This window comes from Volvox carteri, assembly GCF_000143455.1.
Source record: "Volvox carteri f. nagariensis unplaced genomic scaffold VOLCAscaffold_51, whole genome shotgun sequence".
Lineage (NCBI taxonomy): Eukaryota > Viridiplantae > Chlorophyta > Chlorophyceae > Chlamydomonadales > Volvocaceae > Volvox > Volvox carteri.
The window spans coordinates 502,429-526,417 of record NW_003307594.1 but is presented as its reverse complement, the minus strand read 5'-3'; the positions used below and the strand labels follow the sequence as shown (position 1 = coordinate 526,417).

The 23,989-nt window shown below is 56.6% G+C and overlaps 3 protein-coding genes across 3 annotated transcripts; 2 read left to right on the top strand and 1 right to left on the bottom strand.

Annotated features, from left to right (window-relative positions):
* Nucleotides 1-123: 123 nt before the first annotated feature.
* Nucleotides 124-1,243, bottom strand: VOLCADRAFT_83224 (uncharacterized protein). The gene has a single exon (XM_002955352.1). It carries the CDS (start codon nucleotides 1,177-1,179, stop codon nucleotides 883-885), a length of 297 nt encoding a protein of 98 aa, XP_002955398.1. The 5' UTR covers nucleotides 1,180-1,243; the 3' UTR covers nucleotides 124-882.
* A 4,586-nt stretch (nucleotides 1,244-5,829) lies between these two features.
* VOLCADRAFT_65831 (uncharacterized protein) lies at nucleotides 5,830-7,931 on the top strand (the record flags this gene model as incomplete). Its single annotated transcript, XM_002955415.1, has 5 exons — nucleotides 5,830-5,911; nucleotides 6,497-6,547; nucleotides 6,883-6,949; nucleotides 7,259-7,399; nucleotides 7,832-7,931. Coding segments are annotated over 5 exons (441 nt in total), but the record flags the coding sequence as incomplete, so codon positions are not given.
* Nucleotides 7,932-17,712: 9,781 nt separating this feature from the next.
* Nucleotides 17,713-22,007, top strand: VOLCADRAFT_121427 (uncharacterized protein). Its single transcript, XM_002955414.1, has 10 exons — nucleotides 17,713-17,872; nucleotides 17,937-18,037; nucleotides 18,103-18,201; nucleotides 18,272-18,382; nucleotides 18,450-18,612; nucleotides 18,700-18,881; nucleotides 18,978-19,135; nucleotides 19,223-19,333; nucleotides 19,648-19,807; nucleotides 20,191-22,007. The coding sequence occupies exons 1-10, from the start codon at nucleotides 17,770-17,772 to the stop codon at nucleotides 20,284-20,286; spliced, it is 1,284 nt and encodes a 427-aa protein (XP_002955460.1). The 5' UTR covers nucleotides 17,713-17,769; the 3' UTR covers nucleotides 20,287-22,007.
* Nucleotides 22,008-23,989: the final 1,982 nt, after the last annotated feature.

Below are 23,989 nucleotides of genomic sequence, written 5' to 3'. Positions count from 1 at the left end.
CCCTGCCCTCCCCTCAGCCACCCAATTTATCCGTTTTGCCTTCAGAGCTCGCAGTGCGTTTAAGCCCCAAAGTTACCTTAAATTTGCAGCCTGGAGGACTGCCAGTATTAAATCGAGTCCCTTGGAGACAGGCACTTACATCTTGTGGCCGTCTCTTGTGGCCGAGAAAGATATTTTCATACGACGCCGTAACGGCAGCAACCAGCATCACCAGCAAATTAGAATGGCCGGTCCCCGTTTCGGGTCCATGTCGAGACATGTCGAGTCCCTCAAGGTCCCTGGGACCTTCCCAAGAACCGCCGCAGGTCAGGCCAATTCGTGCATTTTGTTCCTTAGATTTTCAGGTCGGCAGCGGAAGTCACGAGCTCCCCTACCGGCCACGCCTTCTCCACATCCGGCATCCTGGTTCAAGTCAACCCCATCGCAACATACGGCGTCACGTACGGCATTTATTTGTGCCAGCCTTTGGTCCTGACTGAGCATCAATCGCTGCGCTTGCAGCGCACATTGCGCATCGTGAATAGGATCCGTAAAAAACATATGCCCCTGAGGGCAACCATCCACCATGGTACTGCGGCTGGCCTACACAGCATACGCGCTGCGTGTCAACCCCACAACGCCACCACATCCCCTATCTAAGCCAACAAGGGGGTGCGAAGGCTAGCTTCGCAATGTTGAAAACCCTCTTGGAGAGAGACCTCAGAAGTGGGGCCACAATCGTTTCAGTCCGTGTCATTACCCAGATGCCGCTGGGAAGCGGGGAAAGCAAACCACCATCCCGGCAGGGTGTTGGATATATTAACCACCAAGCAACGGTCCGCCGCCATGTATAGCGTGCAGCCATACTCTGCTAAGAGAAAAAACGCCCTTCAGATTCAGGGCCTACTTGTCCTTCTTCTTCTCCTTGCGCTTGAGGGTGTCTGCCATAGCTCCCTTCATTATGATCACCATGCTCTGAGAAAACTTGGCGTACTGCGTTGGGCTGATTTTTGTTGAAACGTGGCGCTTGCCGTCATTTGCTCGGATGAGGCATACATATTCGGCCTTCGGGTTGGGCTTCTTGCTTTTCCGCGGCTTCATATTCGTCCTCTTCATTGTGACCCACACAGTGCCTGACTTATTGCGTTCATACATTTTGTGTAACTCACTCAGAAACGGATCTGGCTCAAGCAGCACCATGGCAAGTCAATACACTCCAACAGAAAATCGGGCAGCGCTTGGCGGTTCTACTGTATAAAAAAGGTGCCCTGGTTGCGTCCCAGTCGGAGGTGAAAATGCTTTTAGCCGAAATAGCTCTGCTCGGGAAGTGGTCATGTTGCACGGCAGTGGTTTGCGAGCGGTTGCCCAGCCGATTAATTTCAGCTGAAACGGGATATGTAGGCTGCAGCGCTCTAAGCTATCGCAGACACCCGAAGTAACGTTTGCAAAAGCAATGACAAATCGCCACCTACTGTGATGCCCCGTCCCCATTACACTTACGTTCACAAAAGCTAGGCGCAGAACCAGTGTCAAATAGCGGGCGTTATAACGGGAGATATAGACGCCTTAGCATTTTGCACTTTTCCTTAGGCTCGCTTAATATGGCATCGTCGTCACTCGCCTCCCGCTTCAGTTTCTCAAATCTAAAAGCGGGGTTGAAAAAGTATGGCAAAACAGGAATCTATACGTATTTGGGACTGTCTACCTGCGTTACAGCAAGTATGTGGAGCTCTAACTCCCCATTGCCACGTCGGGGAAGCAATACTGTGACGTCACAGGCGTGCCGTCGCTGCCGTGCAGGTTTCTACGTTGCCATAGAGAGCCACATCGACGTTCGATCAATATTAGGTATCAAAAAAGGTGCGTATCCTGCACGTGGGTTTTCAGTGGGTTTTAAGTTTGGTACGGAAGGTCGACGTGCAAGAAGGGGACATCGAAGTTGCCGACAGCCGCGCGGCCTGGAAACCTCCTGAAGTACTCTACGCGGCGTTGTGATGTCTTGCCTAAGGCTGCAGAAGAGGTGTAGAAGAGGCTGCTTCTACACTCATAGGAGGGACGAGAAACGGCGTCCAGCACTCGCCTCGTAATTGCAAGTTGGCCGTAAGCTAGGGAACATATGCAAGTGGCATTCCTTGGCTACGGTCATCAAGCTCGTGTATATGTGGTGTATGGTCCAGTGGCTAGAACACCGCTGGCAACCAAGTTTGTCCAGGGAGTGCTAGACAGGGTCTGTAACACCCTCGTCGCCCCGTACGGCCTGTATTGTACTTTGTTGCTGAAGAGGATGAAGAAGATGGCAAGGAGCCCTCATTTGTGGAGCGCATTTTGATCGGCAAGGGCTCCAACCTGGCGCTTGCCGTCCTGTGTTCCAAAATGCTTATCCCGGTAAAGGTGCCGGCAGCAATAGCGCTCACGCCGTACGTCCAAAGGTGTGTTGGGAGGTCGGACCACCTTAGTACAGATGGGGCCGAAGCAACCCTGCACGCTTGTGGATTGGACGCCATTCCATTCACTCCCGCCATGCCATTCGGTCACACGGCAAAGCTGGGATTGATGCAGGTCGTTCACTGCTAGCACAATTCTAAGGAAGCTACATTCAGGAACGCCCCGCCGCCGCCTTGCTGTGAAGTGTTGTCGGGTGTTGTAAAGTGCCTTACCCTTATGGTGTATGATTCCGTCCTCAACTATATCAACGAGCAACCTGTCGTCGTGTTTTAGCCCAAGTAAGATGTTCGGCCGAGCTGATTAATTGCAGTCTATGTGATTCACTGCCATGCAGCGTGGATCCTTAAGAGATATGGCAGAATTCCTCCCCCAACACGTCGGGCTCTTACAGCAGCTGCCTGAATGTATGCCGGCTTGGGTAATTATACCTCGCAGGTTTGTGGACAAGTTTGCTGGACGTGCAGCAAGGACAGCTCGCCCATAAGGCCCAGCTAGGTTTTTCTGTTGCTTTCGACGGCAACTTTCGAGTGTCTAATGATGCGATCAATGTGGGTCGCATGGCTCCGCGCTTCGTTCAGGCGTTTTGAGAAGGGGGGCTTGCCTCCAGACTATTGACAATGGCGGGGTTCTCCACGTCACATGTGGGTTTCTTTGGGTCAAATGTGGTTGAAGATATGACCTTCCGGCCATATCTCTGACCGCTGCAAATGCTACGTGCTGCAAACACCCGATGTGGGTCACAAATGCCATCTTTGCTAAATGGTCCCTGCTTGGTAGGGCCGGGGACGTGGCTGCCGTGCGCTTTTGCAGCGATTTCTTGGTACTCATCAGAGATTGCTTTGGGTTTATGAAAAAGCTTTGTGTAGCGACGCTGGAGGGGGAGGTTATGGCACCGGGAGGGGGGGGGCTATGGCAGCGCGACGTTGGGGGTATGGCCGGGAGGCATGTGAATGGGCATGACACGCGCCGGACACATCCCGCTGAGTGATGGCTCGCGCAAAACCGGTGTTTTAGTCTACCGCTGTGAGTGTGTATGTGTGTGTGTGTGTGTGTGTGTGTCGCTGCTGGATGTAGGGCTGCCCATGCATACCAGTGTGCGGTGTGGTGGCCCCATACCGGCGGCCACCTGTGCGTGCTGAAGACAGCCTTATAGCCCTAAGGTAGCTGGAGTTTATTTCCAACATTTCAACCCTGTCGCGCTCCGATTGAGCCTGGCTAGTTTCACTAGCATGGGGAGCTGGCCGGCTGTGCGCCTGCAAATGAAGCCTATTTGCTTAAACGTCCAGTTATGCAAAAATATTCTTCATACAATGAAGACCTTCAGTCGTGGCAAAGTCGGATGAATATGTACACCGCCTTCCGTGTTTGCCGGCCCTGTAGTCCGTGTGGTCGGCTACAGGGCCGGTAAATCATTTGCTGTTACCACAACCGGTGTTATGGCAGAATTTCCTGCCTTTGTGACTGGAAGGAATCAGAATGTTCGTCAAAGACATGGACTGCCAAAGACGCCATGCAAAGGACTACAAATCAAACAAAGGACTACAAACAAGTTGTTTGCCACCCCATCGTGTTGAACCTGTACATTTTCAATGAAATAAGCGACCGGGAATCTAAATTAAGCGGACCAAGTTTCTTCAGTCCAACGTCAGCAAGCCGGGCACCCGTACGGCATGCCGGTGAAGGTGATGGGAGTTCCGCAAAGGATTGTTATTGACGCAAAGTCGAATAATGTTTAAATTTTATTCACCTCAGAACGCTCTTGTAAAGTGACCCCCACGGAAAGTATGCTCTACATTTCAACGGCCTACCGATAGCAGCTGCGGCCTCCAGCGCAGAAGATGCCCCGTATTGATGTGTGGGATGTGCCAGCAGAGCAGCCAGAGAAACAGGAGCCTCTTTGGGTCGGCTTCACGCACGCAAAGCTGCCGGATCGCTATGATGTTGGCAAGCAGCTAGGCCAAGGCGGCTTTGGAAGTGTTCGCGTTGTTGTGGAGCGTTGTTCCGGCAAAGAGTATGCATGCAAATCTATTATCAAGCGTCTGAGCGTGCCGAACGTGGGCGCTGGCAAGCAAAACCAGCATCTCGAAAACATTCGTCGTGAAGCCTTAATTCTGCGGCGCCTGCGAGGGGTGAGCTATAATCTATGAGGGGTGTCGCGGATCGCACGTCAGGGTCTTTCACGGCAGAAAACAACAAAGCACGTCGCCGAAGCCCCGCTTGAGGGACAGCGCCCTCTTGAACCTATATCAGGTGGTACCTATGCAGCTGTCGCGATATTACTTGAGGCCGTGTAATTCATGGGGTGGCCCAGAAACTCTCTCCGGCATATCGTCAACCTCCCTTCAACCACGTAGCTGTGATGGGGGTTGAACCGGCAAGCGGACACACGTCACAAGCTGTCGGAAAGAAGCCGCATATCCATCCCTGCTCCTCTTCACCTTTCTCACGACCCCCTTCCACTTAATAATCTCACTCGGCTCATTCTGCTGACGATCTCCTTGGATATCCCGGGGGCCCGGTCGCGGCAGACGCTCAACGTAGTCTATCTGGAGGATGTATTCGAAGACGAGGAGGCGGTGCACCTGGTCATGGAGTGGTGCAAGGTGTGGGGGGCGGGAGCGAGTGTAGGCAGGTGACGGCTGCTGGGGCGGGAGTGCGGAAGCTGGGTGCCAGCACACACGCATGTGAACAAGGTGTACCAGTCAACGGATTTGAATAAAGGGGCTTAAGGCTTTTGATGGTGTGTCGCAAAGTCGGAGTCGGGGCCGCCTAGGCCTGTAAGCTGCCGAAGGACGGCCTGGCGGCCCGCGCTCAGCAGCTTGCAGAACTGAGCCAGGCACTGCCAACATGCGGGCACTTGGATGGGGCTGCAGCGCTGTGGAGGTGGGCAGGGAAGGGGTCTCCGCGTGAGCGTGACCTGGCTCCGCTACAATGTGGGGCCCAACCCCGGTGCGTCCCGTGTATGCCTGCAGGGGGGCGAGCTGCTGCAGAGGATCAACACGCGTCACTACAGCGAGCGCACGGTAGGATCCTAGAACATGTCTAGGGTTGGAGTGGACACCAGCCGCGGCGTTAAGAGGATTTTGGCCGCGTTCGTCTATGACCTATCTTGACCAGAAATGGCAAAACACCTGGGTTGCGTAGCTTTCTGATCTTGCCGCCAGTCTCAATTGTCTGACGGCAGGTGGGCAGACGGACAATCGGTAGGGGCTGGGTAATGAGGCGGCTTGCATGTGGCCTAGTCGTCATCGGCATGTTCGGTCCTCCCTCCCTCCGCGTACGGTACAATTCTCCTGCATACCCACCCACATATATCCACTTACGTCTACACCTGCACCTCCATCTAAGCCGCTCCTCCGTCACTCTCTTCCCCGCACCTCCCTCGCCTCCCTGTTCACCTGCTAGGCCGCCAGCTACATGCGAGCCGTATTGCGCACTCTGGCGCAATGCCACCATCTCCGGATCCTGCATCGGGACGTAAAGCCGGGTGCGCAGCTAGCTGCCAGCGGAAGATAGTGGTACATACTGAGGAAGTGTAGGGTATGGAGTGCCAAGGGATAGTGGACGATAGCGGAAGTGCTTCGGAGCTAGTTTATGGACATATGAGATAGGCTTCGGGGCCTAAGAAGTGTGGGTATCATAGCACATGGGATGCGAAATATTGCTGGCGGAAGGAGATGGATGCAGCTGCAAGCGGGAATGGAGAAGGCTGGTTGGGATAGGGAGGAGACGGGTCTAGTGGACGCATCCGGGCAGAAGCATGTAAATGAGAGTGAGAGGGCATTGCATGGGCGACGCCAGGTCAAGCTCTGTGTGGCGACGTTCGGAACCTTGTGCGGCCAAAGTTTCTTGAAGCCCAATCCGAGGTGTGCACATCGCAGCATCGCCTGCAAGGCAATTAGGTACTAACGTACTAACCCAACCGGCACTACCGTTCCCGCCATCTCCCCCGCTACACTCCTCCGCATGCATCCACCGTCCAGCCTCGGGTTATGTCCGAAGACTCTCCACACTGCACATGTTGGGCCTCCTACCCAGTCCCGGCTCCGCTTCCACCGGCTGGCTCGTGCAGGGAATTTTATGCTGCTGACAGATGCGGACAAGGCGCCTGTAAAAGCCATAGGTGTGTTGGAAGAAGTGTTCCTTGCGGTAGAATCAGACGCCAGGGATGGTGGACCGCGTGGAGGGCATCGGTGCACTGCGTTTGGCTTGGGCATTGCCGCCTTGGGCTGGACTGGTTCCTTCCGTTCCAATGGGTTCGATTTGATGTGTCGTTTTCCATGAACACTTCGATGGGGTGGTAGTTCGACTTCTGGGGTCCCTTGCATCCCTCCGGCTCCCACACCTTCACACCGCGTGGTTGTCCCTGGGGATCACTTGCTTGCCTGTCTGATTCCCTCTTAGGTGCACTGAGTCCTCTCTCTTCCGACCGCGGCCGGTCCCTCTCTCGCCCGACAGATTTTGGCCTGGCCGTCTTCTACGACCCCAAAAAGCTACCGCGCAAGGACCTGGGCCTGGAGGGAACGTGAGTACGAGGATTTCCGCATCGGGAGGGCTTCCGGGTAACATGGAATAAACGCCTTTAGCTGCGTGCGCTGGCTTCGGGGACGCGAGGGCGCATTCGGCGGTGGGGTCCGAGGTTCCATGGCTTCTAATATCACGGTGTATGTGGACGGAGCTCTCTTTTTCTTTAGGGTCACGTGTACTGCTCGAGCTTGCAATAACGGTATCCACGCTTCTGGCTCGCGGCTCCTCGCGCATTGACTTGCCTCGATCTATCACCGTCTCAATCTCCACACATCATGTCCCGCTTTCCGCTGTGGCCTTGGCGCAGGCCGCACTTCATGGCGCCGGAGCAGCTGTCTGGTAAGACCGAGCCCGCCTCGGATATCTGGTCGGCAGGGGTCATGGCGTACCAGCTGCTTTGCGGCTTTGTGCCTTTTGACGACTGGAAGAACACTCGATCGCCTTCGTTGTCGCTGGTCTGGTGGGTGGCGTTGGCGAGGGGGGGTGGCGGGTTCGGGCCGGGACGGCTGCGGTGGCGTCTTGCGTGCTGTGGTGCTTATAAAAGGAGGTGTCTTGGGCAGTGCGTCTTGACACGCTGTCACGCGCAGTCATTTTTTCGCCTTACCATTTGTCAATAAATTGTCTGCGTTTCAATCTCATACAAACCATTTGCCCGTCGTGCGCTTCTGTGTATCTCCCGCGTGGCCCTACCGGCCCTTACTTGGAAATGTCCGCCAGCCTGTGCGCACTGGCGTGCGCTGCTGCCATTTCCATGGTTGACACGTACCCGGGGTCCATTCGTTCTCTTGCTTTTAGCGTTCTTATTTCCACAAGCATTCTTCCCGTCGATGGGTGTTTTTCTCCAAATCCCGAACTGGGGACGCGGCGCCCCTTCCCGCAGGCGCGCTATCCTGACGGAGGAGCCGAAGTTCACTCACCGAGCGTGGGAAGGGGTGTCCGAGGAGGCCAGGGACTTTGTGAGGTCACTCCTGATAAAGTGAGCATGGGTAAAAGGGAGGAAAAGGAAATGGCAAGGGGAGTCTGAATGGGCTGTCCTAGAAAAGTTTGAAAGCTTTAATAATAGCGACAAATACCAAGCGTTAATGGCGATATGATGGTGGTTGAACCTTCTACAGGAAGAGTTATGAATAGGGTCAGGGTAAGGGCAGGATTGCAGGGGCATGGGTATCCGAGTGGCTTGGGATGGCTCTTAATTCTGTCATAATTCTCGTTGCCTGGTCCATGCCGGGCTTCAGGGGTTTCCAATTCAATCCTGTCGCCGTATGCAATGGTCGGTAAACTTGGAACTAGGGTTGGCAGAGTCGATTAAGCCCAGCATCACCGCCCCGCTCCGTGAGCCGCAGGGACCCGGCAAAGCGGCCAACCGCCAAGCAGGCGTTGGGTCATCCATGGCTGCAGGTGCGTGGGGGTGAGGATGCCGGTGATTAGGAGAGTCGTGATGGGGTGGAGCAGCCCACGGGGTGGGGGATTTCGGTTTCTGCCTGGGCCGTCTTCCCTGCTGCCGCAGTCACTTTTTCGTTCTTCTTGGTTTTCCTTCTGAAGTTCCTTGCTGGCTCAACCTACTTGCTGCCAAGCAGGGCAAGTCTGACCAGCGCAACGAGGGCGCGCCGCTGGCTCGTACCGTCGTACAGCGTCTACAGAAATTCGGCGTGGAGAGCGTGCTGAAGCGCACCGTACTGGACATGATTGCCAACGATCTTATCAACCGCCACATGGAGCAACTTAATGACCTTGCGCAGCAGCAGATGGAGCCCGCAGCCCCGCAACAGCCACAGCCACAGCAGCAGATGGAGCCACGGCGCTCACAATACGGCAGCCCAGGGCAACCGGTGTCGGAGGTTGGCGAAGCGCCCCCCGAAGGTGCCGCAGCTGCGGCGGTGGCGGGCACGCCGCTACCGCCACCGCTGGCGGCGGTGGACAGTGCCTCAGGCGCCGTCGGCAACCGCCTCCGCCAGCTGGCGGCGCAGGACTTGCTGCTGCGCTCTGCCGGGTCGTCCGGCGCCACGATGGCCAAGCACGCGACGGTGCACGCCGGCGGGGACGCGCTTGCGGCGCTACGGCGAGGTCAGCAACTCCTGGGCCTACCGCTGCCGTCGCGCCCCCTGCCAGGTGCCAGCAGCGCATCGCCTGGGGGACCTTTTGCCTCTGCGCTGGCGGCGCTGCAACAGCAACATCACCATGGAAGTCACCAGCGCCGCTCACATGATGCTGAAAAGCGGCCGCTGGGCCGCACGATTACGTCCATAAACCCAGATGAGCAATCCTGGGTTTCAATCCAGGCCTCGCAAGAGCCACAGCAGCACCTGCAACTAGGGCCGCAGAAAAGGCAAGAAGAGCAGCCTCCGAACTTTCCGTGGCGCAGTAGCGCGAATCTGCAGACGGGGGTGTCGGCGGGGCTTCCGGTGTCGCAGTCCTCCTCCCGGCCTGGAGCAGCACGGGGGGATTCCTTCTCAGGCCGGCCCAGCCTTCCCCGGGTGACGCCTCTGCCCAGCATGCTGCTGCCGCCGCAGTCATCGTCGCCGCAGCAGCAGGTCCAGGTCCCGCCGCGCCTGGGCTCCCCGGGAGGCTCCAGCGGGCAGGAAGGTGCAAGTCCTCCCGCTGGCGCCACTGCAGGCGGCGCGTCCAGCACCGCCGGAGGCAGCAGTTACAAAGGCCCCGTGAAAGACCTGGCAGCCGCCACTGCCTGGGACATGAATTTTATGAAGAACCGGCTGGCAATGGAGGGATCAGGCCACGCACTGCAGCATTACGCTTGGTAGGGCGGGCATCTAATGGACGTCTAAGCGCATGAGCATAGTGGCGTGGGTGTGCTGGGCTGCCGCTTACTGTGCATCGGGTAGGATATGCAGGAGTAGGGTGATTAGCATGTAATCAGACAACAGGGTGTGAGGTGGTATGTGTGTGTATAAACCGTCCCTTCCACCGGCCCGATCCATGTTGCATGTTCCCAGGCTGTTGAATGTGGGGGAGCGGTCGCTGCATGGCGTGCTGGAACGAAGCTACCACGCTGGTCGCCATCATTCCCCCACGGCAGACGCAATTCTGGGAGCGCCGGCAGGGCCATCAGGGCAGCAGCACCATCACCACAAGCAGCAGCACTGGGGCATGGGAGCGGTGGTTGCCGGCTCGCCGGGAGCAGCGCTGGGGCTGCCGAAAGGTACCGCGGCGATAGCTGGACCGGGGCCGGGGTCAGTGCAGCTCGCAGCCGGAGCGGCCACAGCAGGAGCTGCTACGGTGGCGGGAGGAGGCTCGTTGTTGTCCGGCGGAGGCAGCGGGACAGGTGTGTCAGGTGATGTCGTGTTGAGCGTTAAGCACTTCAATCTTGCGGGCTTGGGAAATGTCTTTGGTGGGTTGCCTGGTCGTCCTGAAGGCTCTCCGCCTCTCCTGCTTTAACACCGTTCCCATGTTCCCCTTTCCTTCTTCATCATTCCCAGGCGGCGAAGCCCTTGCAGCAGCAAGTGCCAACCCCGACTACCTCCGCATGCTTACTCTTGTAGCCCGGCAGCGAGCTGAGCACCGCAAGTATCAGCGCCTATCCCTGGACACCAGCGGCCACCGCCAGACCCAATACGAGGAGCTCGTGGCAGCGGCGGGGGCAGCTGGCGGTGATACGCGGCTCGGCGGGCTGGAGGACATGGCGCCACCGCAGGTGCGTAGGGAGTCGCTTGTGCGCGGAAGGAAGCGTGGGGTGCGTGAAAGCCTGGGGTTACATGTTTCTCTGGTCGCCGAAATTGAGTTGCTGCGGAAAGGAGATACTAAGGGTAGCAAAGTTACTACTCTTAGCTTGTATCTGCATACGTTGGGAAGGGGGCTGGTGTTCGCATGAGGGCCAGCGTTGCTTCATCCTTACCTTGAAGGACATAAGGCGGGATGGGCGTGAGGCTGTGGCCCGTCGGTCGGATGTATGCTTGCAGGAAGCAGACGAGGACGAGGCAGCGGCGGGCGGCACAACCACGGCTTCTGCTGATACCACCGGCACTTTCTCCCCGCCGCCGCCCAGCGGTGCTGCCTCGGCCTTCGCCACTTCCACCTCGCTCCCGCCGCCGGCTACAGACGCCTCGCCATCGCCGCGCAGGGTGCCACAGGCACAGGCTTTGCCTCAGGAGGCAGGCCTTCAGCGACAGAGTTGCGGGGTCGGCGGTACCGCGGCGACGTCCCACCCGCCTTCACCTCGGCAGCAGGCGCCACCGTCCACCACAACATCCGGCACCGCAACACATCCACTCAAGTCCAGCATCCCTGGCCTGGAAGAAGCCGAAGCTTTCAGCCGCAGAAGCGTCCCGGGCCCTGGAACTGGCTTTGCGCACTCCGTTAGTGCCCCCTACGCCACTAGCAGCTACGGCAAGGTGTCATTCTCTGGCTCGGTGCCGCCGGGAGTCGATGACGGCGACAACTCCCTGATGGATTGGGATGATGACAGCCAGCTAGGTCAGCCCGGACGTACCTCTGGACCTGGGTCAGTGGCGGGTGCTGCTGCCGTCGCAAACGCCGCGGATGGCCCCGGCAAGCGCAGCTCCCTGCTTAAAAAGGTCCGTAAGGCCCTCATGAACCCGGTCAAGAGCTTGTTGGGATCCAAGCACCCTCTTGACTCACCCCCTGTGGCCGGCGGCGAGATGATCAGCGGCCGACAGTCGGGCGCCTGCACGGGTGCGACTACGCCGTTGCGCAGTGGCACTGCTGGCGGGACAGGGGCCGGCGGGGTTCTGCTTGCGGGCGCGGTCGGCGGCTCCGGAGCCCTGCCGCTGGCCGCCGTGTCGGTGGCCAGCACGGCAACGGGCGCGGCGGATGAGCGGGGCAGGGGTCGAGGAGCTTACGCGGCGTTCCTTCAGTTCGGCGGCGCCACGGGTGGGTATTATTAGAATTTGAGGGTAGAGGGGGTTACGACGCGGAACCGGAGTGAGCCGGGCGCCGCCCATGGTTCTGTTCGCACGTTGGTTGTTGTTGTGATGACAAGAAGCGCGTGGTACGAGTATCAAGCATGGGGTTCTTGCCAATAGGAAACGAATGTTTCCAAGCTTGCCGACCGCTATCTTGCGGCAATGCTGGATTCGACAGAACGAGGGGCTACCTACTATCCCGACATCACTACAGCTCCGATGTCATTCCGATGCAACCAATCTTTATCAATCTCGCCCAATTCGCATTAATCCCTCCGTTTCCTTTTTCCTTGCTTCTCACCTCCGGACACCACGTTGCACGTCCGACCTCGGCCGTCGACCCGACAACGGCTCAACTCCTCTTAACGCAGGCCCCAGCGTCCAGCCTGGCGACGGCACAGGTGCGTGTTGGGGGTTGACGCCGCTGGGGAGATCACCGGGGAACTAAAGATGGAAAGGGGCTGACGGGAGGGGCATAGGCTAGCGTGGAAGGTGTAATGCCATCATGAAGTGCTACCGGGTTGCGGTCGGGCAGTGTGCCATCATCCCCTGGGTTTGGACAATCGGCTACGACGCGGCACGCGTCCCCTCCTATTTCCACAAATTTCAATGCAATCTTTTGCCCCCAGAGCTGGGCCCGTCCTCGAACCTTGTCCCCACCCCGCCGACTACATCCACTCCCAGGTTCCACCACGCCGCAAGAGCGCAGTGGACACGGCATCCACGAGCGCAGTGCGCATAGCGGACGGGATCGCAGCGCCCATAGCGGCGCCGGCAACGACCGCAGCAGCCACAGCGACCGCAGCATGCGTGAGGGTCGGGAGGGACGTCACATCACCGCCACATACCAACCGGGACCTGCCGGGTACGCCATCCACACCGTCAAGGCGCACAAGCCGCAGCAGCCGCCGGCAGCTGCGGTGGCGGCGCCGCCAGCGCTGCAGGAAGCACCGGCTTCGACGGATGCAGTGAGTCCCGATGTGGCGGCTGGCTGCGTTGACCGGCAATTGCAGGACGGAGTACAGGAACCAGCTGCCTACGCAGCGACCACGCTAGCAAACTCTGGTGGAGGACAGGCGTTGGAGGATGGCGCTGTCCCCGCGTCGGCGTTCGATGCCACGGGGGACAAGGACCGGGAGGAGAGTCCAGCTGGGGACAAGGACACGAGCGGCGGCGGTGTGACGCAGGAAGACCTGGTAAGGTTTCCCTCTCTGTTTGCACCGTGTGGACGTGCGCAAGTACGGCGGCACGTACATGAACAGCTTTGACGGAGCCTGCCCAATTGGTGCCATCTGGGCTCCTCATTTTCGCGCGTGCGGTGGCCTCGTATGCCCCATCACCTGTCTTGCTGTCGATTACGTTGCCTCTGCTTGTGATGGGTGTGCTTAACCTCCTGATAACGCCGGTACGTGCGCTAATTCAAATATATAGCGGATGTTTTTAAGCATGCGTAAATGTGGCCATGACAGGCTCCTGCGTTGGGGCTGCTGCTCGGAGACTCGGCCAAGGTGGCGGAGCTGCAGGACGTCATGAAGCGGTTGCAGTACGACAAGGCAGAGGAGCTAACATACGAGCAGCTGTCGGAAGGGTTGCAATGGCTAGGTGGGCGATATGTTGGCAACGAGTCCGCGGCTCCGCTGTGCATGTTAACCCAAGCAATGCGTGTATCCTCCTCAATGCACGGACATGAGCACCCCTGCGTGCGCGTACATGCTGGATTCCCCAGGTCGCAGCAGTCCCACTACTGCGACGTTTGAGAGCGTCACGGCAGCATAGGTTTGGTTCTGTGCGACGTCATCCTCCCACCCATTTCCATAAGCACCTTCGAGTGCTAAAGGTTAGCACCGCCGTCGCCGCCGCCCCGTTGTTCCTTCACATTCTTCAGCAGCTCACCGCAACTCCGCACCCAAGCGTCGCTTACTAATCCTTTCGCCCTGGCACTCCTGATCAAGCTACGCCACGTGGCGTAGCTGCGCCTGCCAGCTGCGCCTCTTAATAACAAGCTATACCCCGGTTGCCTCCCTCTGCCTGGTCCGGTCTTGGCCGGTGTGCTGATCAGGCTACCGTCTGGAGCCCAGTGAGGTCCAGGACCTGCTTCGACAAGCTACTGTGGGGGGCAATGAGGGACTGACGGCCTCGCAATTCATTGCTAGTCAGGTGTGTCTAAGATAGGATAGTGCAGCTAAGGGGATGGGGCCCCAGGGTGACGTAAGTGACAGCGGCGCATGTCTCATCCTGAAGCCCCAGCGCGTGAACATAATGGGCTATAGCGCCATGCCAGTGTGTAAAATAGAAGAAAATTGAGCTAAGTCTATATTAATTGATGTAAGCCATTAGCATCTTCCATTCAATTTCCCAATTTGCCCAAAACGCCAATTGCAGGTGGACTGGCGCACGTTCCAGGCAAACCACCGTGCTGAATGGATGGACTGCCTCCGCAAGGCCTTTGAGGATCTGGGCGGTGGGCCGGGACCTGACGGCCGAGTTAGTTTGGACCAGCTGATGGCGGTGCTGGCGGATAAGCTTCCTGAAGAGGAGGTGGGAAGAAGAATGCTGTTGTTGTTGCCGTGCCTCTTTGATATAATTTGTAGGGCTGTGAGGGAAGGACATGAACTTCGTCGAACAGTCAGTAGCCTCTGTGCCCCAAACAGGCTTGGGACTGACAGCAGCTCCTGTTGGGCGGTCCAGTTGGGTCCGGCGCTGGAATCAGTACCGGGGTGGGCCAGCGCCGTGCATGGCGGCGAGGCTTGCCCCTTGCGTTTATGGTTCACTCGCTGCATTCACCCATGGCCGTTCTTCCTTTGCTTCATTCCCCGGCCCGCGTAGGTCAACCTTGCTGTCCAGGAGAGCCTTATGGACGCGGCAGTGGAGGCGGACGGCGTCGACTTTGATGCCTTCGTACGCATGATGCGCTGCAACAGTAACGACTCGCTCGCCAGCGCCGGTTCATCTGAGTTGTCGTATGACCTGTACGATCCGCGGCTCAAGGACTCGTCGCTTCATGGGCCCTTGGGAGACGGCGTGCACTACCAACCCGCCCTTGAGACGGTGCCCGACGACCCCGAGTGAAAAGGCACTAATGCTCCAACTATTTCACTGCGAACACGAAGAATACAGTTTGCATGTGTTTGCCTTTGTTTCGTCAGAGAAGCCTGGGGAAAACCCCTTGCATAGGAACGGGTGGCGGCCTGAGTGCCCGGTTGGCGAGAACCAAATGGCGGTGTGGTGGGATGGTATGCAGCTGATCTCGACCGCTCCGGCGCGAGGCCAAGCACGTGAGGCGAGACCGTTGCAATATGGATGCATCCTGCCCCACAAGATGCGGCAGATGCCGCCAATGAGGTAATAGGGAATCTCTGCAAGTCTTTATTGTCTGAAGACATGTGCACGGCTGGACTGGCCGCCTAGAAGTTCATCAGCGAGTGCGCTTATTGATATAGTTGTCGAGATAGCCAAGCAAGCTAGCGATTGCGGATTAGACCTGTTTTACCTAGCTGGTTACTGGGGCCTAACACAGGTGTACGTGTAAGTGACAGCGTGGAGGGAACTACGTGGTTTGTATGTGTATGCGGACGGGTTGCGGACTGGAAAATTATCGGGTGTGCTTCCCTGGAGCTGACAAATAGGATACCATCTGAGGGTGCATTGGAGCTACGAAGTGTATGGATTTTATGCGCTTCTGGTTCAGAAGGAAGAAGAGAGTGAAGAAGAAGCGGTGCAAGGAGATGTCAAGCGACCTTGAGAGCAAGGATTGCAGCTGCCGGAATGTAGTGGAGAGGATATTGAGGGAGCGTGGAGAGCATGTTGACGCACGACGAGGGCGTGGAATTCATTGGGTAGTAGAAGGAGTAAAAAGGAGGAGGAGGAGAGGCCGGTGCTGTAGATGAAATAAGGTCACAGCGGTGGGTGGGTTGGGCATGAGAGTATGTCGGGCCCTGCAAGCCAGTGTAGCAGCGTCCTTGCAATGCCCTGCGCTGCCCTTCTATTGACATTCAGGGTGAGGGGTTCTTGCTAGGCTGCGCAGGGGTGCAAGCAAGCTGCCATATTACCAATGAACTCGCAGGGATTGGTCGACACTGATTGGGCAATGCTGGTTAGCCCACAGGATGAAGAGCCGTTGCCTACCCACCCGGTTAGGGTGTTCAGTACGACGGTTCTGTGGCCAAGCTCCAACCGCAAGCCCATCCGGATACCTGGCAATTAGCTCTTACGGTGGTCAGCAGTGTTACGTGGCGTCCAGTAGGTATTTTTTAATGCGCGTATGCGACTGTCCTTGGCATGTAGCGCGGCAGCGAGTCGTCGTGGGATCGTTGGATATGTTTGGACCTGGGCCATTGCACGAGGTGCATTTATAGGGTTCAGGAACGCGTGGCGTTGAGTAGGAAGGCCGCTTTCACGTGGAAGGCTACGAATTCTCGACACATGGGTTGGGGAAAGATTCTTAACAACCTTCACCCCACGGGGAAGTTACACCACACGGCCGTTTTTTGTAAGTCTAACGTAGTGATAACTTTGCTTAGATTGGAGTCTTGTGAGGGAGGATTTTTGCGCAGCGTCCCCGTGAGTGCTCAGTGCCGGATATGGCGTATATGAGGAGCCGATTGAAGCGACCCATCAAGTAACGAAGTGACGGGCAGGTTCCGAAGGGGTTTACCCCTTGGGACTCTTCTCCGCTAGTCCGGCGGCGTTCACCTTCCGTTGCCGGATATGTGAAGGCAGTGCATTGCTGTAGCCCGCCAGCAGATGCCAGAGCTGGCGGCCTGGGTTGCGCGCATTACAGGAGCCGGCCGTGCTGTCTCTGCAGTTAAAATGACACGGAATGACCATAATCGAGCCTCATATCTCCCCTAGCTGTCTCGGAGAGAACCCTAATCCACACAAGCGACCCAAACACGTCTCAAATAGAAACATCCAGTGACTTCGAATAATTTGGCCTTGACCGTCGGAGAGAGTTCCCAACCATTCGGTTGCAGTTCATGCCAATCCTTGCATGCTTTCAGGTAGATGGATGGGCTTGTGGGCAGCTGAACACACAGCGGGAACGGGAGCGGACGGGACGCTACAGGGCCTTAGATGCACAATCCTCAGAATGTTTCCAAATTGACTGAATGCTTGCGTGTGCGGCAGAGGGGACCAGCCTGCAGGCTCCGCGGCACGGGAAGGACTGAGAGCTCGGCTGTGCAGGAGGCCTGTAGTCCGCAAGTTGCCGCGGCAATTTCCGTGGCTGCGCACTTACCAACTCACACTTGTCCTCGGCCGAGCCCCGCAGTCCCCTTCCGTAAGCTAATGGCACGGTTTTGCACGACAAAACTAGGGTTGGACACAGCTGGAGACATGACACCAGCGATTGACTATCATTGCGATTTTCGCTATCGCCTGGCAAGCATCAGCAACTTCAGCAATACATTCTTGGACTGTCATGTGGGTTTAACACTTCAGCCAGGCGTTTCGATGGTTATTCCAAATCAACAACCGCACCAGAGACAACAACAGAGAATAAAGAAGCGACTACAAGATATAAGGAGCAAACACGTCATTCGCGTCGCTGGGCGGGAGGAGGCAGGGACCGTAATGGAAACATGCAATCCAGGAGTAAGCAAGAATAGCCGGCCTAGACTTGCACGAGCTGGTAACAAGGAAAAACCAGCACCATTCGAATGTTGTATGACATAATGGTTTACAGGGGAACTAAACAGGTCGTCCGAAATCGTGACCCTTGAATACTTTCGAGTTTCAAGCCTTGGCCTTATGTAGAAATTCCTTACAATTTTCTCAGCAGGTTTAAGCTCAGGGTTACCGAGGAACGCCCATGACGTCGTACGGGACTCCGCTGCATTTCGCACTTCCTGTTGCTCTCAGACTTTCCGGCCCAAAAGCCATTTAGTTGATAGTTGATATTCGGAAGCCCATGAGCTTGCGTTAGTCGGTTCATATTTCCGAAATGGGGTGCGGTTCGTCGGTCCCGGTGGAGGCAGTGGACCAGCAGGACCAGCAGCAGAAGCACCATCAACAGAATCCACAGGGCCAAACAGCTCCTAAGCCAGGTGCGAAGCACGTGGTCAACCTTAAAGGGGCGCGGCAGTGCAGACATTTCTTTGATGGCCGCAGGCGTCGGTAACGCGGATAAGGGTCCCGAGGAGTCAACGAAAGCAAAGACAACACGTGCAAGACGTTTGAGCTACATCTCAAATGATGCAAATGGAGCGGCGGTAGGTTGCGTGGGTCCGCTTCCTTGGCCTCGGGCGCGACAAGCAACGCCGGCCACTTTGCGCAGGTGAACGCGCCGCCCGGAGCGGCCGCGCCAGCTACCTCGGGACCCGGTGGACGGTCAGGCAACACAAGGGCTAGGCGTCTGTCCTATGTTACAAATGACGTGAGCCGTGGTGCGCTGGGAAGTGATAAAGACCTCCCTTTTTAACACACATGTGCGCCTTGTCCTGCAGCCTAACGCGACGCCTGCGAGCCTTAAGTTCTCAGGGGACGCAGATGGCAACGAGGAAGGAGAGCTGGAGGGAGCAGATGAGCCAACGGTGCAGGGCCAGCTCGCGCCAGAGGTAGGCCATCCCGCAAGCCATGCATGCAAGATACTCGCCTTCAACCGAAATCCCCGACGCGCTGCAGGAGCAAGAGCGAAGGACTCTTCGTGTTAACGTCGCGTGCATGTCCCGGGCGGGCCGTGAGCCTGGCTTCAAAAAGACCAACCAGGACAATTGTTTTGCCTTTGAGAAGTACATAACGGAGGACCAATCTTTGTTCGGTGCCATGGATGGCCATGGCCCTCACGGTAAGGAAATTTCGATGCCAATTTCGATGCTTGTGATATGAGGCGCACCTTTCACAAAGGTCACGCTGGCCTGTCCATGTCTCGCAGGTCATCTCGTTTCTGGCTATGTGAAGCAGCATCTCCCCATAATACTTGTAAACCATTTAACTCTGGAAAAAGATGTGAAGAAGGCGCTGACGCAAGGCTTCTGCGAAGTTGACCGATCTTTGGCCAACAGCAGGATAGACTGCGAGTTCAGCGGAAGCACTGCTGTAGTGAGCTATCTGAAGGTACGTTCTTGCAGTCAAACATGCTAAAGAAATTGCGTAGCTGGGTACCAAGCTTCTTATGCACCATGCTGAACATACAGATGTTGCTTTATGTAGGGCAAGACGCTCACTACGGCGTGGGTTGGCGACTCCCGTGGAGTGCTGGGTCGTGAGGGCAAGCGGGGTTGGGAGGCCATTGACCTAACGACGGATCACAAACCGACAGCGCCGGAGGAGAAGGCACGTATCCTGAAAGCCAACGGACGCGTTGAACGGTGAGAAGTTTACAGCATTTGACATAAGTAATGAGTTCGCTTACCGGTAGAAAGACAAGGACAGGCGATACGTGTTTTTGCACACAGGCTTGTTGACGAGATGGGACAACCCATGGGACCATATCGGGTGTGGCTGCAGTACGCATGGATTCCGGGCTTGGCCATGAGCAGGGCCCTTGGCGACGTCCTGGCACACCAGTGAGTAACAAAGTGAACTGTACTTACCTATTGGAAACAAAAGGGATATGCGCTTGGGTAGATGGCAGTTGCACATGTCGAGCCCGGTAAAAAACTTTTACCTGGAATGTCAGCCTGGAATGTCGTTATGGTCCATAGTTTTTCAATGTAGTGCGACATGGTTGAACGATAAATGCAGAAGAGAAAAAGCATTTCCAATTTTGGGCGCCAGCCGTGGGTAAATGTGGGCTGGAGTTAGGAGCGCTTCTATGACAGTCGGCTGAAGTTTGGAACGCTTGCGTGACAGTCACTTCGGATATTTCCACGTGTACTAGGGTTGGTGTCACCTCTGAACCTGATCATACCGTGATGGAGCTGACGCCACAAGACAAGTTCATCGTCCTTGCCTCGGACGGTGTGTGGGAGTTCATCTCCAGCAAGGAGGCCGTGGAGATTGTTGCACAGTACGACAGCGCAGAGGAGGCATGTCGCCAGGTGAGACATGCAGAATGTGGGCACTCCACTTGTGTTTGTGTATCACCGTACATCAACGTACAGGAGAAAAAGTGTTGAATAGTTCTACCAAAGCAAGTTGCTGTTGCCTAGCTAACGGCGCGGACAGCACTTGACACGGGCCAAGGATTGAGATCGCTTCAGTGCAAAGGGAGGGTATCCGGACGCTTCCGTGTGTTCGTTCCGTGCTCATGACGTTGGGCGCATAGAAGTTTACCAAGCATGGCAACACCGTCCGCGTGGCTTAACACTTTCGAAATCCATGTGCGGCTCATTCCTATGCGCATGGTTTCCGTTGCGCGGGAAACCGTAAATATATCGTCTTCTGCTGACAACCTGATTTGTCTGATTTGCCGCCAATGCAGCTGGTGGACGAGGCGTACCAGCGGTGGTTGACGGAGGAGGAGGGTGTGGTTGACGACATCACTGCAGTCGTCGTGCGATTCATTCACCCGTCGTAAACAGTGTATTAGGGGCCGCCACGTCGGATTTTCGCCGCTGAACAAGCGTGCTGTGGGTTAGCGTGGTTGGGTGACAGAGACTGGGGTTATCCAAGCTGTTGGTGTCAAAGCTGGTAAGGAACATACTGACACAGTGTTCATATGCCTACATGCGGTGGGCTGAATAGACTATTCTACGAAAACAGGTATGGAAAGGGGGCTTCGTTGAGCCAAGTCCAGTAAGACGATCTCCGCCGCCCCGGCGATATTGCTTGCCTTGCGCCCCGGCCTCGATCTTCAGCGGCTGCCGAATGCAGCGGGAACTCGCGCGAATTGTTTCTTATTGGCAACAGTGTCGCGTCCAATATGTCCCCGGCCAGAAAGGACGGGCCGAGGACGTGCCAGACACCATAACGGAGCGTGTAGGCATTGTTCGGGCTGGGACTGTATGCACCAACAAATACTTCATCTATGTTGTTGACCTGGTGTTAATGCCGTTCTGAACGATCCGGAACCTGTTTTCATGTTCGACGATAGCAGACTATCTCGCATAATTTCCTTTGGATGAGACATTGCCACGGGGATCCTTATTTATTACGGCAGGGTGACGCTGCAACGCGCAACATTTCCCATGTAGCAGGCGTGCGGCAGAGGGGGTGCTATGCTTTTTTGAGTAGGAAACTTCCTACTCGGTACATCGTGCATATCCTTATCGTCCTCGGGCGTCAGACCATGTTGGCTATGCTGCTCATAATGTACAGTGAATGCGTGCATGCTTAATGTGCATGGCCGACCGCTTTCGGAGGCCACGCCTCATGCGGCAGTAGCGCTTATGCCAGAGCACGCCCAATCCATATAAGCTAACGAGACGCGGAAACAGCTCCACGAGTTGGAATGAAGCGATCTGTCGTGTGAACATACCATTTGACCTGGTGGTGCGCCATACACGTGATGCTCAAGGGACGCCATGGGGCGTTCAGTCCGTGTGCCGTTTCATTCCCTTATGCTGACACGGTATATGGCAGTTCCTTGGGCATCCAAATGCTGATACAAGCTAAGCTAAGAACTAAGCTCGGGCCCTGACGGGGAGGAATGGATGAATGTGACGTTGTTGTCCGATGGGCAGTGTAATTTGGAGTGCTTTCCTCGGATAGTGTCCAGAGGCTTGTGTGGCTTGTGCATAGATTTTCTGGCAAGGGCGGCTCGTTTTGTTAGAAATAAGACGCATGGTCGTGGACATAGGTATGCTGGTGCAGTTGGGTCTTCAGTCGGCCGGAGCATGCATACGCGGAACGGAACAATGCCAGTGTCGTACGGTAGAAAGGCACCGTTGCTTCCAAGACATGCTTTGTCCTGTGGCCAGGCGCGTCTCACTTTCCGGGGACGCGGGGGCACTTATGGGAGCGCCATCGATTCTGTTGCTTGTCAGCTTGAGCGTCATACAGTGTGTAATTGTCATCCGAAACAAAATTGTGTCAAGGATGCGATTGTTACAGTGGACCCCGAACGGGTCGAGATTTAGGACTTGGAAGAGTCGGTGGATCATTTCGGGTTGGCTTCCGGGGCAATGTTTTCGCAGCGCCAAACATCCATATTTCTGACCCTTTCCTCGTTGCCAAATTGTTCCAGATGGGTGCTTCGTAATTCGGGTCACTGATGAAGTTCGTCGTGGTGGCACTTGCGGCTGAACTAAGCCATACTCAAGAGCTTAGAGAAGTGTAAGTTGGGGAGAAGTCCCCCATAGCCGTAAGCATGGGGCATCTCCCAAAAAACATGAGAGGGAAATCCGATTGCATGAACTTGAGGAAAGGCGCAGAGCAGCATGCAATGCAATGGATGTATGCGATGGGTCATTAATTCCCTGTTGACAATACCTTTTGCGTAATGCTCTGCGACTATGTTATCCGGATGCAAAGCAAGTTTATTTACTACAAATGGTTGATGCAGCCAGTGGTTTCGGCGTTCATTCACAATTCTCAGAGGCATCTGTCGGGCGCCGGCGTTTCGGCGGGAAAACGTTGCCGTACCACAGCGCTGGCTCCTCTTGACGCCAGATCACACACCAGACAAAATTAAGGAAGATTGCGTTCTTATTTTACTTGGTTTTCTGTAAACTACAAGTCTTCAGGCCTACCAATGACGGTTTCAGAAATTGTTGTGCGCCCCACGGAAGCCGTCCAAAGGCTATTCCAGCAAGCTGGTTGTCCTACTGCTAGTGATACGGATTGGGGAGTTCTTGAATTTTTCGCGGGGGCCATTGCGGCTGTAGGGGATAGCGAGGTGCGTCGATGCGCGTTGAGGCGCCGTTACCCCGCGCAAGACAACAGTGACAGCTAATTAATTTTATTGCTGGCGTTCAGGTTCCCTGCTTAAATGAGCAAACAGCACAGCGGCTGCCACACCACAGCCTTGTGCGCTTCCATGGCATGGTAATACTCAGTTCCGACATCTTCAGGCAGATTTCTTCCAAGCTCGTAACACGACAACAACCTTACCAGGGTGGTATGCAACGCAGGTCCAGGACCTTTTAAACCCGGAATACTATGTGGGCGTGTATTCAAGGTCCGATGGCAAACGGGTCACAACAAAGTTCAGCGACCCGGACATGTCTGAGCTCGACAACTACGATAGCCACGGACAGCCACTCGTCTGGGAGCGCCGCCCGATTGTCTGCGTGCCTATCCCAGGCCTCAGCAAGTGGGCCCTACCAAACGTCAACCGGGCTGCCGACACAGCGTTGCAGCACCCGGACCCCACTGCGGCGGTGACGATGGCTGCAGGTGACCAGTCAACAGGCCAGTCGCCACTGCAAGCCGGCTCTGCCGGCCGGGCCGCAAAGCGGGAACGCTCCGCAGACGCGGGCACGCAACTCGATGCCGATGCGGAGTCCAGCGGCGGCGTTGGTTCGGCGCCGCAAGGCGCCGCGGTGCAGCTGGAGCTGGAGGACTCGATGCATGATACGGATCTCGCAGCAGACCAGGGTCCGGGGCCAGCAGCGGTGGCAGGGTCCGGCGCTGAGGCCGTGGATGGCGGCGTGACCCGGCCCCGCATTCGCCGCCGCGAGGATCGCGCCCCAACCGCAGCGGACGCACCGTCCGTTCAGGCTGGTGACAGCGATAGCGGCGCAGTAACAGCCCAAGTAGAGGGCGCCACCAGTGGCGGCACGGAGCGCCCGCCGGTGTCGAGCGAGGTGCCAGGCAGCTGTATGGTCTACGTGAGTGGGGCCGGGTAGCAGCTTGTGCCGCCGCTGGGCGCTGGGAAGCGTGTACAATGCTTCTCCTTTTCAAATAGAGAGACGTGTTCGAGACTTCGTAACTGTTCTCACTTGGCGATTCGCAAAGAGCGACCCACACGTTCACAGGGAGGGCAGTGCATGTGCTGGCGTGTCGTCCTGCTGCCCGGCTGCTGGCTTGCAGTACTGCTGCTTAGCATGGCCTTGGTTAGCGATGTCGGGCCCAATTACAAGCTATTCAGGATACAGGATGGCGCCGGCAATGTGTACCAGGGCTTGTGTGGAGTGCCTGCCCGTTGTGTGACCTCAGTCCATAAGCATAGGCTTGTTGTGGACGTGCGGGAACTTGATCCACTCTCCTCCAGGTGCAGCAGTTGGACACAGCAGCTCGTACCAAGACCAACCCCTTATCCCTGCTGCTTGCAGCTGTACGACAACGCGCCCGCGCTCGTCCTTCATGAGGTCGTTGAGATCATCGGCATCGTGTCCCAC

Bases quoted from the DNA above. Each gene is read 5' to 3' on its own strand.
- VOLCADRAFT_83224 (XM_002955352.1), bottom strand. From the start codon at position 1,179: ATGGTGCTGCTTGAGCCAGATCCGTTTCTGAGTGAGTTACACAAAATG.
- VOLCADRAFT_121427 (XM_002955414.1), top strand. From the start codon at position 17,770: ATGGGGTGCGGTTCGTCGGTCCCGGTGGAGGCAGTGGACCAGCAGGAC. The intron at 17,873-17,936 runs GTGCGAAGCACG...TGATGGCCGCAG, and splicing joins CCAAACAGCTCCTAAGCCAG to GCGTCGGTAACGCGGATAAG. The intron at 19,808-20,190 runs GTGAGACATGCA...CCGCCAATGCAG, and splicing joins CAGAGGAGGCATGTCGCCAG to CTGGTGGACGAGGCGTACCA.